We start from the raw sequence: 15,415 nt of genomic DNA on the forward strand, positions 1-15,415 counted from the left end.
TCCTGCACCTGCCTCCCTTCAGAGCCACCCTTCCTCTCCCGACCCAGGGCCAGTATCCTTCCCACGTCCTCACTGTCCTCCACTCCGCAGGCCTCTCCTCCCTTTCAGGTCTGACTCAGGTCTTTCTTCACCTGGCTTTCCTCCCTCAGTGGCGCCTCAAGATCCAGGCCCTGCTTTCCACCTGCATTTGGGGTCTCCCCCTGCCTCGGAGCTTTACACGTGCTGTTCAAGGCATTCCCCAATCCTGCCTTTCCCCAGCACCCCTAGTGCTTGCAGGAGCCTCCCCTAGGACTGCGAGGGCAGGCCTTGGTCAGATGCTCACCCGGCGCTTGATGGACATGGTGGCCACGTTCTGAAGCACCACGTACTGCACCTCACTGCGGAGAGGACAGTCAGAGGTACCTGGGCCCCTCGGCTGAGGCAAGGGGGAGAAGGTGGGGGCAAGGGCGGCGGGCCAAACAGGAGGGAGGGGAGGCCCAGTGTGGGAAGGGAGGGCACCAGTGGGAGGAAAGTGGGACCGGGATCACTGCGTGCGCAGGTGGGCTAGGGTTGGGGGACGTGATGCTCCCACGGTCCTAGAGATGCGCAGCGGGCCGGGACGGGAGTAGGACCGGGCCAGCCCGAGATGGAGATGTGGGCGGGGCGGGCGCGCACCTGTGGCTGCGCAGCAGGCGCACGAGCGCCTTGGCGATGACGCCCACCTCCGCCTTGGGCGCCAGGTGGAAGTAGAGCTGCGCCACCGCCATGACCACGGCGGCGCTGCGGCTTTGCAGCAGTGGCTTGGTGTTGCGCAGCAGCAGCCGGTGGTCGGGGTCCATGACATAGGGCTTCCGGGTGGGCAGCGCCGCGGCAGCCGCCTCCTCCGACCCCGGGCCCTTGGCCTCGTCGTCCTCCGAGCCGTAGAAGGCTTTCTCGGGGTTCTCCTCCAGCAGGGATTCCTGAGGGGGAGACCAGTGGGCCAGGGGGCGCCTCCTCGGGGCGACCCTCCTGCGCACTCTGCTAGGGCGAGGGTTAGGGTCTCTCCTGGGGGTCCGGGCCCACTCACGTTCTGGGTGGGGCTCAGGAACTGCGTGCGGGCATAGCGGGTGAGCATGCTGATAATGACCACCTGGCCCCACTCCTCCACGTCGATGAGCAGGTTACAGAGTTTCCGGTAGTTCTTGTGAATCAGGTCGATGCGCTCGGGGCAGACTTCCTCGAAGGCCATCACCACGCTGCCCGCCACCAGCTGGGGAACCGACAGAAGCAAGAGAGGGTGAACGGAAAAGCAGAAGGGCCGCTGCCCAGCACCCTTCCACTACCCGCCCCTGTGTGCACATATACGCACCGTGGTCTTGTCCGCCAGAAGCTTCTCAATGACCTCTATCAGCTGGTCCTTCTGGTCAGAATCCAAACTGAGGGAGAAACGGTTGAGGGATTTGCCCCTCCCCCCATCTCCAGCCTTCTCGATATTTGCCCAAGCTGTGTTCACCTCCTGTGCCCCAACCCTATTCATAGATGGGTGTGAGCCCCCACCTCCACTGACCTCCATCTCTGTCAGTTCCCCAACTGCCTTAATCCATCTGCAGAGTAAAAGAAGGGAAGCCTGCAAGACTTGGGGGAGGCCAGGGGTGGCCTGGGGCCTTGGGAACCATTACCCCGAGGAGTGAAGGGCGGGGCTGGGCATACCTGTAGAGTTTAGGGATGGCATGGGCAGCTGTTTTCCGCACATAGGGTGACATATCCGAGGCAGCTTCCTTGATGGCCAGCATCATGATGGGCACTATGATGGGCACACGGATGCTAGAAAGGACACGGAGGGCACTGGCACGAATCAGCTGGTTGGGATCCTAAGGGCAGAGGTGGAGGCAGAGCCGTGAGAGGGCACCAGGTGTCCTGATGGGGGAGGCCACACCTATGGAACTCACTGTCCCCAGCTACCACCAGCTCTTGTGTGCCTGCCTCCTGCCCTGAGCCTAGATGATGTGCCAGTGCTTGGGCATCTGGGGGACACTGATTGAGGGCACTGACTCTTGGTCCTGGCTGCAGAAATCTCACCCCTGAACAGGTGTGGCAATGGGCTGCTTCACTTTCAGGAAGAGGGAAAAACTTTCACAACACCTAAAGTTCCTGAAGACCTCCTGTTCCTTAGGATGGGGGGAGAGGGGGTGTCTCTTTGTGTTTATGCCCGAGGTGACTGCCAGCAAAAGCAGGCTGGTCTCCCTTCCAAAGAATTTATCCCTTCATCCCTCTTCCCCAGCAGTCTTTCAAAAGCTGCTCTTCTTCCTCTTCTTGCACAGTCTTTAAAAACAGAACGGCTGTGTGGACCCCTCCTCATTGCTCCTATTGCATCCTGTAGATGCAATAGACACAACGGAGTGTAGTCATGGCGCTTATGGCAGTCCTCGCACAATCAGCAGCAGCTGTAACTTACTGTTAACCATGAGAATGGCGGATAATGGGAGAGGTGCTGGAACACTAAAGGATAGACGCTACCCTGATCCTCTCAAATGGAGAAAGAGAAGATCCGCAAAATTACAAGTGAAAATGATGGTAATCTCTGGCAAAATTCTGGAATTAATTTTTAAATAGGTGATTTAGAAGTACTTATTTAAAAAGCAGGAGTCTATTTTCTTAGAGTCAAATAGACTGCTAAGACCTATGTTCCCTTTTTAAAAAAACTATTTTATTTGGAAATGATTGTGGATTCACAGGAAATTACCAAAAAAACCTATTTCCTTTTTGATAGGGTAAATGTTAATACTGGGAGATACTAATGCTATGTATGTGGATTTCAGCAAGGCATTGTGGGAGTCTCTCATAGCATTTCCTCTGTTGCCATTTTCGAGGCAGGCCTTTTGTTTCATTTAATACATAAGCATTTTAAGAGCAGAATTCATGTCTCTTTTATCTCTGTATCACCACAGCCCTTTGCACACAAAAGGTGTTAAGAAATTTTGCTATTGTATAGGATCCTTCCTAAGAAGATGGGAAAATGCCAGCTGGTTGTATAGTTACGTAGATCCACAATGTGGTAAGGCATTGTACTTAGGGAAGGTTTATCAACAGATCAGTGTCAACCTGGAAACAGGATATGCCACGGGACTCAGTCTGTTGCCCTGGTTCAAATCGCTTATCAACATCTTGGAGGAAGACACAAAATCAGGAGACAAAATTAAGATTCAGGATCGCCCTGGCTTGGACCCTGTGCTAAACCAAGCTGGTCTCCTTCTCTACTACAAAACAGACGAGGGTTTCATAGGGGATTCAAGGGACCAGCTGCACAAAGACAGGATGTACGGAGACCTGGATTATCTGCTTGCCAGCCGGAAGCTGTCTGAATCGAGCCAGCCACATTAGTGGACTGCTAAGAAAGCAAACACAGCCTCAGCCTCGGCTGATAAAAAGAAGGAGAACCCTGGATGGAAATGACTGGTTCCAATGTGCAGGAGAGCCCCCCAAACAGTAACAACAACCAAAAGAAAATGAGATTTAGAGAAACACATATATTATATGATACCATTTACAAAATAATGTTATATATTGTTTAGGAATACATAAATAATAAAAGAATAAATACATGCATATGAGTGGTAAACAGGGGAAGACACGTAGGGGGCTTTGGCTGTCTGATAAATATTTCATTTCTTATGCTGGGTATATGGATATTCATTATATTATTCCTTATGCCTTTTGTGAGTCTGAAATAAATTTTTAAAAATTGTAGCTATAGAGGTTTCAATACAATATAACGGTTAAAAAAACTAGAACAGTTGTAGTCGTCTTAAGATGCAGTGAGCTGCCTTATGAAAGTGAGGTCTCCGTCACTGCAGATGACCCGTCACAGATATTCTAGGGCAAAGGTCAGCACACTACAGCCCTCAGGCCAAACCTGTCTTCTGCCTTTTTTATAAATAAAATTGTATTGGAACCCAGCTACGCCCACTCATTTATGGCTGCTCTCGCACCACAAGGGCAAAGTCGAGTGGTTGCACGGTTGAGACTGTACGGCCTGCAAAGCCTAAATTACTCGCCGGCACTACACAGAAAAAGTTTCCTGATGGCTGTTCTAGAGAAATCATTGCAGTGAGTTAGACTAAAGAAGCTCTGGTTTTCTAAACAGGGGCAAAGGGCGGACTGTAGAAACTACAGGTAAATGTAAAATCTGTGTAAAAAATTTCAGAAAAGTTCTTATAAAATGATTTAACCCTGCTTCACACCAAAAGACTACTTGCCAAGGTGGGACAGATCCTATGGTGTTGACTTTTAAAAAGAACCCGGCACAATGTGTGGCAGAGAGATACCCAAGTATTTGCTGAGTGAATGATGATATATGCAAGTGCCTGTCCTTTCGACCCCACCTCCCAGAAGCAGACCCTGTCAACCCCTCCTGCTGGCCATAGCAGACTGGACCAGGGGTGAGCCCCGGATTTGGGCAGTCAATTCCCAGTCTGCTCAGCACCCTAGAGAATCAGCTGGACATGAAAAGATGAGCTGGACCTTTCAGATCCCTCTCACGGGAATTTGAACGAAGCCTGTGGAAAGACTGGAGGCGCTGATGGTTGCAATCAGAGCTGAAAAGGCTGATACAGAGAGAGGACAGAATGCAGTGATACTGACTTCTTTACCCTAACCAGAAAAGAACCCAGTGGAGACTCTCATGCGTGCGTTTAATATACAAACAAAAGGGGAGAACATTCAGTTTAACTAATGTGGGGGATTCAGGCCACTCCAGTCTAAAGGACTTGAATCTTTCCACGGTCCCTTCCCGTAGGTGATTTTTCAATTTCTGCCTGCCTCAAGAGCATTTCACACAACAGTGGTGATGCAGGTCTTTAAAGGTGGATATTTTGTATACAGTGGGGCAGCTAAGACAAGTCAACGACTTCTTCTGGCGCTAAACAGAAGAACAGTCCGTTTGTTCCAGCGCTAGAGGAATAATGGGCTGTACTGAACTGCCTGAAAGGGAATCGTCATGAGTTCACGTCCTCTGCTCTGACCTTGGAACCCGGTCTCCCTGTCTGAGCAGCTCTCTTCCACAGTAAACTTGGTTCTTTTCCTCTCGGTGGAGCTCACTGTTTTCAATAAACCCTTTGTCCTCCTTACCAAGTTGCAGGTGAAAAGTCATTGTTCTCCACGGATCCCTGGACTAGGTGAGCCTGCCAGCGCCAAGCATCTGAGCTCCCAGAGGTGAGGAATCCAGGTCGGCAGCCCCCCTCGCAGCATCCTGTCCTAAGGAGGCTGACTTCTGCTTGGCTGTGGGCTGCAAACCCTTTATGCTAATGGGGGGAGGGCTGAGGGGCTCTCCATGGTCAAGGGCTCAAGTGGTTCATATTTGAGGCAGCCACTATCACAGGCTCCTCAGAGGAGGACAGACACAGTCCCTGGGCACCCACTGCCTCTCTCATGCCCTCTCCGAGCTGGCCTCCGCCCTCTGAGGGTCTGGCTGGTCTTCTTCCAATGCTAGGCAGGTGGGAAAGAGCCTGCAGAGCCTCCCCCCATGCTCACGCCTCTCCCTGGGTCCACTCCTCCCATACAGCACCAACGAGACCCACGCCCCAGGGAGGCAAACGGAGACCTCTGACCTTCAGGCCACGCTGGAAAGTGGAGATAGACAGCAGGGCCAGGTCTTGCTGCTCCTCAGCATAGCGCACCAGGTACACGTAGACAAGCTTCTTCACCTGGGGGAGAGCAGGTTTCTCAGCAGGGACTGGTGCCCCCCCCAGGAGATGTCATCACCCCAGCCAGCTGTGGTCCATGGGGACAAATTCTTCCAGTGGGGGACAGCGTCCAGAGTGTTCCCCAGGTTCTTCACTCTGATCCACATCTAGTTCAGAGACACGTAGACAGAGCCTTCTCCTGGACCAGGGGCTTTTCTGAGCAGGTCGGGGCTGGATCCTTCCGTTGCTCACCCCCAACCAGCCTGAGTTTATTCCTGGTGGAGGTGGGCATGAGAGCTCTCTCACCGAGGAGCGCTCACCTCTATGTTCTTGCAGGCCACGTTCTTCACCACAGCGGGAAACAGGTCCGAGGCATTCTTTCCGCGCGCGATCATCTGGGTGGTGGAGTCAAGGGAGGGGACAAGGAGAGGGGAGGAGGCCAGCCCTTATTAGGGGAAGGTCCACAAGGAGCCAAGGAGAGCTGCTCTTTGACCCCTGGGCCCCTCCCCCAGGAGAGGCCCCCTTCCTCCCTGCTCACCGCCACAATCCTCTTCATGGCCTCCAGCTTGAGGGAGTCCTTGTTGGTGTCCAGCATCTCCTTCAGGTCATCATGCCTGATGGGAGGCACAAGAGGTCAGCTGAGGGCATAAGGGTGGGAGTGGGGATATCAATCAGGACGATGCAGGCAGAGAGAAGGGATATGGCAGGGAGGGCTCAGGCAGGACCTGACCCGAGGGGAAGGCGGGGAAGTACAGATCAGGGGACTCAGGGTCGGGAGAAACGTGGGCCAGCCAATGTCATGCATTGAGTTATGTCCCCCTCGAAAAAGGTATGTTGAAGTCCTAACAACTAGTACCCCAGAATGTGACCTTATTTGGAAACAGAGTTGTTGCAGCTATAATTAGGGTGAGGTCATACTGGAGCAGGGTGGGATCCTAATCCAATGTGTCCAGTGTTCTTATAAGAAGATGGCCTTGTGTGAGGGCTGGTCCTGCGGTCGAGTGGTTCAAGTTCTGCGCACTCCATTTCAGTGGCCCAGGTTCACCAGTTCAGATCCTGGGCACGGACCTACTCCATCATCAGCCATGCTGTGGTGGCATCCCACACACAAAACATAGAGGAAGACGGGCACGGATGTTAACTCAGGGCTAATCTTCCTCAAGCAAAAAAAGAGGAAGATTGGCAATGGATGTTAGCTCAGGGCGAATCCTCCTCAACAGCAACAGCAACAAAAAGAAGATGGCCTTGGGAAGACACAAAGAGGCAGGGAGAACGCCATGTGAAGACAGAGGGTTGGAGTGCTCCATCTACAAGTCAAAGAACACCCAAGATTGCCAGGAAACTACCAGAGGCTCGGAAGGGGCAAGGCAGGATTCCCCTACAGATTTCAGAGGGAGCACGGCCATGCTGACACTTGGTTTCGGACTTTTAGCCTCCAGAACTGTAAGACAATACATTTCTCTTCTTCTGAGCTGCCCGGTTTGTGGCACTTTGTTACCACAGCCCTGAGAAACTAACACAGCCAGGGACATAGAGCCAGGAGACAAGAGGAGGGTTTAGGGTGGAAAAGGTATGGGCCCTTCCCAGGAAATGGCCAGGTGGATGGATGAGAGGGACCTGGAAAGGAGGTGGCTGTCAAAACAAGAGCAAGATGCCCTCGTCCCACACCGAGTGTGTTCCCAGACCCTGACCCCCCAGACTGAACTGATTCTAAGGACTGGATGGGTCCTAGACACTCCAGGGTCTGATGAGATGACCTCACAACGAAGGCCAGACCTGTCGCTCAACTTTTAACCCTCATTCAGGGGAGTTATAAAATCATAATGGGAGAAATAAATGAAGATTTGAATAAATGACCCCTTGTATATGGCTAAGGGGAATAAAGGTGGTCCCCAAGCCAATACATAAATTTCGTGCAATGTCCATTGAAATTTCAATGAAGGCATTTTGTTAAGCTTCATGAAATGACAGCAAAATTTGCCTGAGAAAAAAAAATCAATAGGTAAGAACTCCAAAGAATATTTTGGGGAAAAGAAGAGAACAATGAACAATGACAGACACCTCACCCTACCGGAATTCAATACACAAAACAACATGACAATGATAAAAGCTCTATGGTACTGGGTTAAAAACAGAAAGTCAAGGTCATAGAGGGAAATTTCATCAACGCATCTAAGTTGACACATTATGAACAAATACCTCACCAAAGGAAGAAAGAACCTTTCTGCCCCTTCAGCAATAAATGCTGTTGGGAAACTGCTTTGCAGCAAAGAATTTAACTTGTACACATATCTCACACCAAAATAAACTCCACATTTGATTTTTTTTTGCTGAGTAAGATTAGCCCTGAGCTGACATCTGTGCCAATCTTCCTCTATTTTTCATATGTGGGTCGCTGCCACAGCATGGCTGACAAGTAGTGTAGGTCCATGCCTGGGATCCAAACTCGCAAACCCAGGCTGCCAAAGTGGAGTGCACTGAACTTAACCACTAGGCCATGGGGCCAGCCCCGTATAGTTAAATTATTTTTAAATATGGAAGAGGAAGGGGAAATTTTTTTTATTTTTAAGGTCATAAAATTATCAGTAACAAGATGGCTAGGTTTAATTTTTTTGAATTTGGTATATAAAACTAAATTTAGGGAAAAAAATAAGCATAAGGCAATTGTATTCATTTGCCATGGCTGCCATGACAAAGTACCATGGAGTGGGGGCCTTAAACTACTTATTTCCTCTCAGTTCTGGAGGCTAGAAGTCTGAGATTAAGGTGTCAGCAGGGTTGGTTTCTTCTAAGCCCCCTCCCCGTGGCTTGTAGATCCTGTCTCTCCATGTGGTCTTCCTTCTGTGTGTCCCTGTCCAAATTCCCTCTTCCTATAAGGACACTAATCATATTGGACTAGCTACCCTAATGACCTCATTTTAACTTAATTCCCTCTTTAAAAGCCCTACCTCCAAATACAGTCACATTCTGAGGTACAGGGGGGTTAGGACTTTGACATATGAATTTGAGAGGGAAACAATTCAGCCCATAACAGCAACAGAAAGGAAAATATGTGGGATGGTGAATAAAAGTTTAATATTCAAAATAAATAAAGCACCGATATAAATTTAGGGCTGCTGCAAGCTCTTCCTCCACCTGCTTGGCCCTCCAGATAGACATAGCCCTAAAACTGCTGCTCCCCATTCAGTGAGTGGAGCATGGTCTGGTATTCCTTAGCCAGGTGCCCTTGTGCAGTGAACAACCTACGCAACCATACTCAGAGGTCCAAGGCTGGTGGTCAAAGAAGTGAACAGAGAATTGCGAGTAAAAACATGGAAAACGTGTCTATCGATAGTTGACAGAACCGTGGGACAGCTGATGCACTCAGATGTTGCCAACACAATTCCAAACTTTTTGAGCAGCTGTGTGTGGAGACCTGCACATTCTCTAATCTCCCAGAGGATACTCTGCTAACCCACAGCTTTGGACCCAAGCATGAGAACCCAGCCTGGAGAGGTATCACCAATGGTGGAAGGTAAAAAGTAGTGTGTGCAAAGTTAGTCACAGAAGTGGAACACAGAGCAATCAGAAACTGGAGGCAGCAACATTAGGAGAGGGAAGAGCATGATAATAGTCATAAAGAGGCAAACGCGACAGCTTCTGATGCTGAGAAATGAGTAAGTGACAAATGCTGAGACGAAGAGAGGAACCCGACGTGACACACACCTAGTCATAGGGCCGCATTTTGCTGAAATGTGAGAGTGCTTCGCAGATAGAAAGGACAGAAGGGGTGCTAAGAAACTGACGCTCCAAGGATTGTAGGCAGTGTCTTTCCTCAAGAGATTTTTGATGGAAAGCAAAGTAGAAAGAGGACGCCTTCCAGAACACAGAGGACTTGCAAGGCTGTCAGATGAAGGCAGGAGAAGCTCTCCAGCCCCAGGCATGTTGATTGAAAACTTCCCCGGGGCGGCCTGGTGGCACAGCACTTAAGTTGGCACGTTCTGCTTCTCAGAGGCCCGGGGTTCGCCAGTTCAGATCCCGGGTGCAGACACGGCACCGCTTGGCAAAAAGCCATGCTGTGGTAGGCATCCCACATATAAAACAGAGGAAGATGGGCATGGATGTTAGCTCAGGGCCAGTCTTCCTCAGCAAAAAGAGGAAGACTGGCAGTAGTTAGCTCAGGTCTAATCTTCCTCAAAAAAAAAAAAAAAAGAAAAAAGAAAACTCCCCCATTTGGGGAGATGCCCCTAAAACCAGAGGACACTTTTTACTCTCTCGTGGCCAAGCCAGGGCCAGAAGACAACCACCTTGTCACTCTCCCAGCCACAAACCAGGCAGTCAGTTCCTAGCTGGGGCTGAGCTCAGGACAACAGGGGTATAGACAGAGGTACAGACCACTGAGCTGGTCTGGGCAGAACCGAGGCTGTGGGAAGAATGACAGAGCTGGGCGCCACCTTCCCCAATATACAAACGCACCCCACTGCACCCCCAGGACCTTCCATACATACACCCACAGTCAACTTACACCCCATAGACACCGACACACCCAACACCCCCACCAAAACCAGCACCACCCACGTATACAACAAACACTCCCATATCTGCCCCACAGACATACCTACACCAGAGACAAATCTATACCCCCACAGACACATCTACACCCCCCAGACACACATATAATACATATATAACCCCCCCCCACACAAAGAAGCCCGCAGACACACACCCACAACCCCCACAGAAACACAGTCATAGATACATACACCAGACATACAGACACTTCCCACAAAAACACACTCCCCACACATAAGCCCCCCCACACACTTCACCTACACATCCCTACAGAGACCCACAAATACATACACACATCCCCACAGACACACACCCACCAGAAGACCTCTCCATACTCCCCCACACCCTCACCTGGACATGAACATCCCACACAGTGCACATACCCCACACGTCCTTCCACAGACACACACACCACACACACCTACACCTTCTTGACAAAACTCGGTCACTCCAGGCTCATTCGCCAAAATGGCCAGTAGATGCCTGTTTGAGGTTCTTGATGATAAATCTAGGCTTCCAAGATCAAACACATCCAGCCTCAAGATCCTCTGACTCCCTTCTGAGGGGTCAGGGGGAGTCCTCACTGGTCAGCAGTCGGAGTTTGCCCAGTCCCTTTTAAAGCTGGATGTCCTCTAAAGCAGACTTCTTCACACTGCCCTCCCCGAAATGCCACAGGCCCGTGTGAAATGCACACACCCCAGGGCATGCCCAGGGGTGCGTACATTATTCCCACCCACCCAGCCTAGTGCATACATTCCAGGCCCCTGAGGGCTCCGGGGCCCTGGGCGATGGGGAATTGAGGGGGGGGAGGGACTGTGGACAGAGAGCAGACACAGCACAGGCAGGATTGTCAGATGCCACCAACAGACAGCAGCTGCCTCCTGGGCTGTGACCACCCTGGGTCTCTCATCTTTGTTCCCACCAGCTTATGTTCCCAAGAGGGAGAGGAACGGAGAGATACACAACAAGGCTCTAAGACCATGAAACATTAGTCTCCTGTAGTCGGATCCCCTTACATGGCACTCACTTTGACCTGACCCCTGGCCTGGCCTGGCCCGACTCTCTTGGGGGTGGCTGGAGCCTGCCAGGGGGTAAAACATGGCATATGAGGCCAGACATGCTCGCCTCCCTGATACACCTTCCTCCCTCCCCTCTACCCCCAAGTGCCAATCCACTTGCCAGGAGAGGCTGGCCAAACTCGGTGCTTTATCTAGTCTCCGAACCTCACCCAGAGCCCACTCTAGCTAGGGCCGGGGGGAGGAAAAGGTCAAGGTGGGGCCTCAACGCCCAAATATTTTACTGTCCTCCTCCCCTCAGAGCTTCTGGGGAGTTAAGCTCATGTACCCACCCCACATACTCTCAGTCCCCACACTAAGCCCCCTGACATCCGCCCCTGACATCCCTCCTCCTGCCTGGACCCTAAACACCAGCCCACTCCTGCTCCTGAGAAAGTGGGACCTGAACGAGTCTGGCTGAGTGGCAGCTGCCCACCCCTTGCCTCCCCAGCTGTCTGGGTGAGGGTCCCTGGGGTCCTCTGTACCGTAGCGGCTGGCTCTGGCTCTGGCCTTGGCCAGGCTCTGGGCAAGCTCCTTCCAGAGATGCTTCTGGGGTTGGGTCTTCCTCTGAGGCCTGCAGCCAGCGAAGCTCCTCAGGCTGCAGGGCCTGGTACCAGGATGGGGGCCCGCCTTCGGGGGCCAGCACAGGGCTGGCAGCCTCCTGATCGGCCCCACAGGCCCCTCTGCCTCCTGGCCTCACCACGGCCCCCGGGAGCTGCAGGAACCGCTGCATCAGGCACTAGGGTCTGCTCGGAGATGGGACTGAACTGACCAGGAAGCCTGGATGCCTGTGACTGTCACCAGACGGCCCGCCCCCGAAACTCAGAAACCAGATACTGGCAGAGAAGGAGGCTCTAGTTTCCTCCTGGCTGCTCAAAGACAAGGACTCAGGAGGGGGAGGAGGGCAGGGCCTGGGGACTAAGCCAATGCTCCATCTCAGGGCAGGGCCTAGGGGGTCAGGGGAGCAGGTCCAGACAGAGGTGACGGATGCCCTCCTTGCCTCCACTCTCACACCACAACTGGGCCTCCGCCTCCCAGAGCTGCTCTTCCTCAGAAATCTCCCACACCCTCTTCCCACTCTGACCCTAACCTTCTTGATCCTCACCTGTCTTTCCAGAGCCAGTTTCCCGATTTCTTCCCTCCCATCAGCCTTCTCTTATCTTTACGTCCTCCCTACCTGGCCTATGCCTCCCAGCTCCATCCTCCACCGCTGGCTCACGCACATCCTTGGCCCTCTTGTCCCCACTGCTCCTACCCTGCCAGGAGTGGTTGGCTTTATTTGCGGTATATCAACCCCCTCGACGCTCCTCAAATTCCCACCCATAGCCTTGCCCTTGCTCTTACAGCTTCACTACTTGCCTCTCACAGAAGACGGAAGGCCTTAGATACAATCCCCTGCAGCCCCAACACATCCGTGTCCGTGCTGTCCTCTCCTCCCTCTGGGCAGAGCTGCCCTCTGAAGCCAGGCCAGGCCTCCCACCCAGCTCTGGAAGCCTCTCCTCCCACCACTCAGGGATCCGGGCCTCCTTCAATTCCCTGCAGCCCATCCCACACTACCGGCTTCTTCCTATCAGCTGTTAGACTTGCTCTGGGCTCCCTTATCCTAATAACAAACAAACATAACAATAAAAATAAAGTAAACCATCCCAAGCCGATGTTCTCCTCCAGCAACTCTTTCCCTCTCTCCCCTCTACAGTCAAGCTCCTTAAAAGCAAAATTCCCATTCACTGGGTTTTATTTATTCACCTCCTATTTCTTCCTCTATTCACCCTAATCTGGCTTTAGATGCTAGTTAGAATTTATGAGGGGCCATGATATCTGCAACTTATATGGTTCAGCCAAAAATATTTATGGGTAGATGGTAGATACAGCAAATGTGGGACAATGTCAACAACAGTTGAATCCAGGTGGAAGGATACACGTGTCCATTCTATTATTCACTCAGCTGTTCTGTATGTTTAAAATTGTTCATAATAGAATGTGGGGAGAAATAATTTCGCTCCTCCACCTCTGACTTTGCCAGCTCTGGTCTCCCAGGGCAGGAGGTGAGGAGCGGAGCAGGTCGGGGTTGACCTGCTCTTTGTCAAACCAATGGTCACGATTTCTTTCTTTGAGTTGACCTCAAAGGGCACTGACACTGCTGACCACTTCCTCCTCCTTGAAACCACATTTAATTTTCCTCCTGCCTTTGGTTTACTTTTGCTCAGTCACTCTGAAACACTTTCCCCCTGCTCTCTGGTCACCCCTCATGCGTGTTCAGGGTTCACACCTGTGCCCTGTCTGAACTCATTTTATACACTCTCCCTGGGTTATCTTCACTTCCTTCTGCGGCTTTGATCAACATATATATATGTTAATAATCCCTCCTGGAATGTGAATCCTAGGATCTGGCTACCTACTGGACTTGAATGTCCCTCAGAGTTTACAATCTCAGCATGTCAAAAGCCGATCTCAACTTTATTTTCCACGGATTTGCTTGTAACATCTTTATTTCCAATCACACTGTGTGGATGGCTCCACCCTCTTTCCAGTTCCAAAACTAGTCACCTGAGTCTCATCCTTATCTTCCCCCAGTCCCTTCCTCTCACCTCGCCCCCTAGTTAATTATCAGCTCTGTGGCTCCTACCTTCTCAATAGCCCTTCCCACAGTCTAGGCCACCATCCTGGACGCCCCTCCACCCTCAACACCCCCCTCACTGTCTCCTCGATCCAGCACATCTCCCATCTCTTCTCCACGATCCAGCCTGGGATCCTTCTAAAATGCGAATCTGACATCTCGGGCTTAGAAGTCTTCGTGACCGCCCCCCGCTCCCCAACCTTGGCATCTCTCACCCTCCTTTCCGGTCACTGCAGTGGCCCGCACAGTGATTCTGATCACACTGTACCGGCACCTACAAAACCTGTGACCTGGCCGTCCTTCATCTCCCCACCTTCCTGCGAGCTCCTTCCTCTGTCGGGAACACCCCTCCCTCTCCCCTCCTGCCTTTCTCCGGGGCCAGAGACCAGCTCCTCACCCTCTGACTGTCCCCACTATACTGAATTGTCGCGGACAGAGGACAGATTCTTCCTCTGAGATCCCCTCTAAAGCAACTTGAGGTCAAGGACTGTCTCCTGTTCACAGCCGCATTCACGGTGACTAGGACAAGACTCGACACAGTGGGCCCTTAAAAATGCTTCTTTCAGAATTTAGGAATAACCGAATGAGCGAAGGAGTGATCCAGGGGTGGAGCGGAGGAGTGGGACGTGAAGGTCGGGCTGAACCGCAGGGGCAGCGTGGGGAGCAGCAGCGCGAGCGCCCGGGGGAGACGCGGACGCGAACGCAGGGACCCGAAGGAGAGAAGATGGACTCTTGGGAGGGGCCAGGCCTGGAGGCTGAGTCCGCATCCAGGGCGGGCCTTCCCGCACCGGCCCGGGGCGCGAGCTCGCCGGCGCTGACCCCTCCCCCGCGCTCGGTCGGAGCCAACTCGCCAGACGCGCGGGAGGCGGGGAGCCTGGAATCCGGACCTACAGACGGGACGGCCCCCCGGGGCGGGGCTGCGGGGCCTCCAGGGGCAGCCGGCGGGCGCATCCCGCTCCGGCCTCCCACCCCAGCGCCGGGTCCCGGGCGGCCCCCCGGGGCGGGGTGCTGGCTGGGGGCTGGGCGGGCTCGGGGCCGCGGGGGCGGGGCGGGCCGGGCGCTGTCCACGGTACCGGGCTCACCGCTTGTAGTCGGAGGAGAAGATGCCGCCGCTCGCCGGGTCGTGGCCGTATTCGGCCTCCCCGGGGCCAGCGGAGCCGCCCTTGTCTTCGCTGTAGGCGGGGGCGGCCGACATGGGGCGGCCGGGCAGCGCGCTTCGCCGGGGAGGGGGCTGCGCCGCCAGACGCGGCTGGGCCGGGGGGAGGGCGCGCGGGCCGGCAGCGAGGTCGGGGGCGGCCGGGCCCACAGAGCCGCAGTCTGCAGCGGGGGAGGCGGCGCGCGGCTCTATCAATCGGGGCGCGCGCCGAGCTTCTTAAAGGCACCGGCGCCTGCCGAGCGGAGGGCGTGTCCGCGGAGGGGGCGGGAGGGGAAGTGCAGCAGGGGCTGGCCCCGCCCAAACCCCTCGGAAATCCACCCACCACCCCCCCTCCCATCCCCGCGAAGGAAGGTTCCAGATGCAGCTCCAGGCTTGGGGGTGGGTGGAGGCTGCTGGC

General features: G+C 53.3%; 1 protein-coding gene across 1 annotated transcript in view; it reads right to left on the reverse strand.

Moving 5' to 3' along the window:
- AP3B2 (adaptor related protein complex 3 subunit beta 2) overlaps positions 1–15,073 on the reverse strand; it is a 32,324-nt gene extending 17,251 nt beyond the window's left edge. The window contains exons 1-9 of the mRNA XM_046654188.1: positions 14,945–15,073; positions 6,178–6,253; positions 5,960–6,034; positions 5,565–5,660; positions 1,669–1,829; positions 1,328–1,394; positions 1,046–1,228; positions 655–938; positions 323–377 (exon numbers count right to left, since the gene is read on the reverse strand). Coding sequence (XP_046510144.1) covers positions 323–377; positions 655–938; positions 1,046–1,228; positions 1,328–1,394; positions 1,669–1,829; positions 5,565–5,660; positions 5,960–6,034; positions 6,178–6,253; positions 14,945–15,057 — 1,110 coding nt within the window. The 5' untranslated portion in view covers positions 15,058–15,073. The remainder of the gene's footprint in view (positions 1–322; positions 378–654; positions 939–1,045; positions 1,229–1,327; positions 1,395–1,668; positions 1,830–5,564; positions 5,661–5,959; positions 6,035–6,177; positions 6,254–14,944) is intronic.
- Positions 15,074–15,415: the final 342 nt, after the last annotated feature.

This window comes from Equus quagga, chromosome 2 (genome assembly GCF_021613505.1).
Source record: "Equus quagga isolate Etosha38 chromosome 2, UCLA_HA_Equagga_1.0, whole genome shotgun sequence".
NCBI lineage: Eukaryota > Metazoa > Chordata > Mammalia > Perissodactyla > Equidae > Equus > Equus quagga.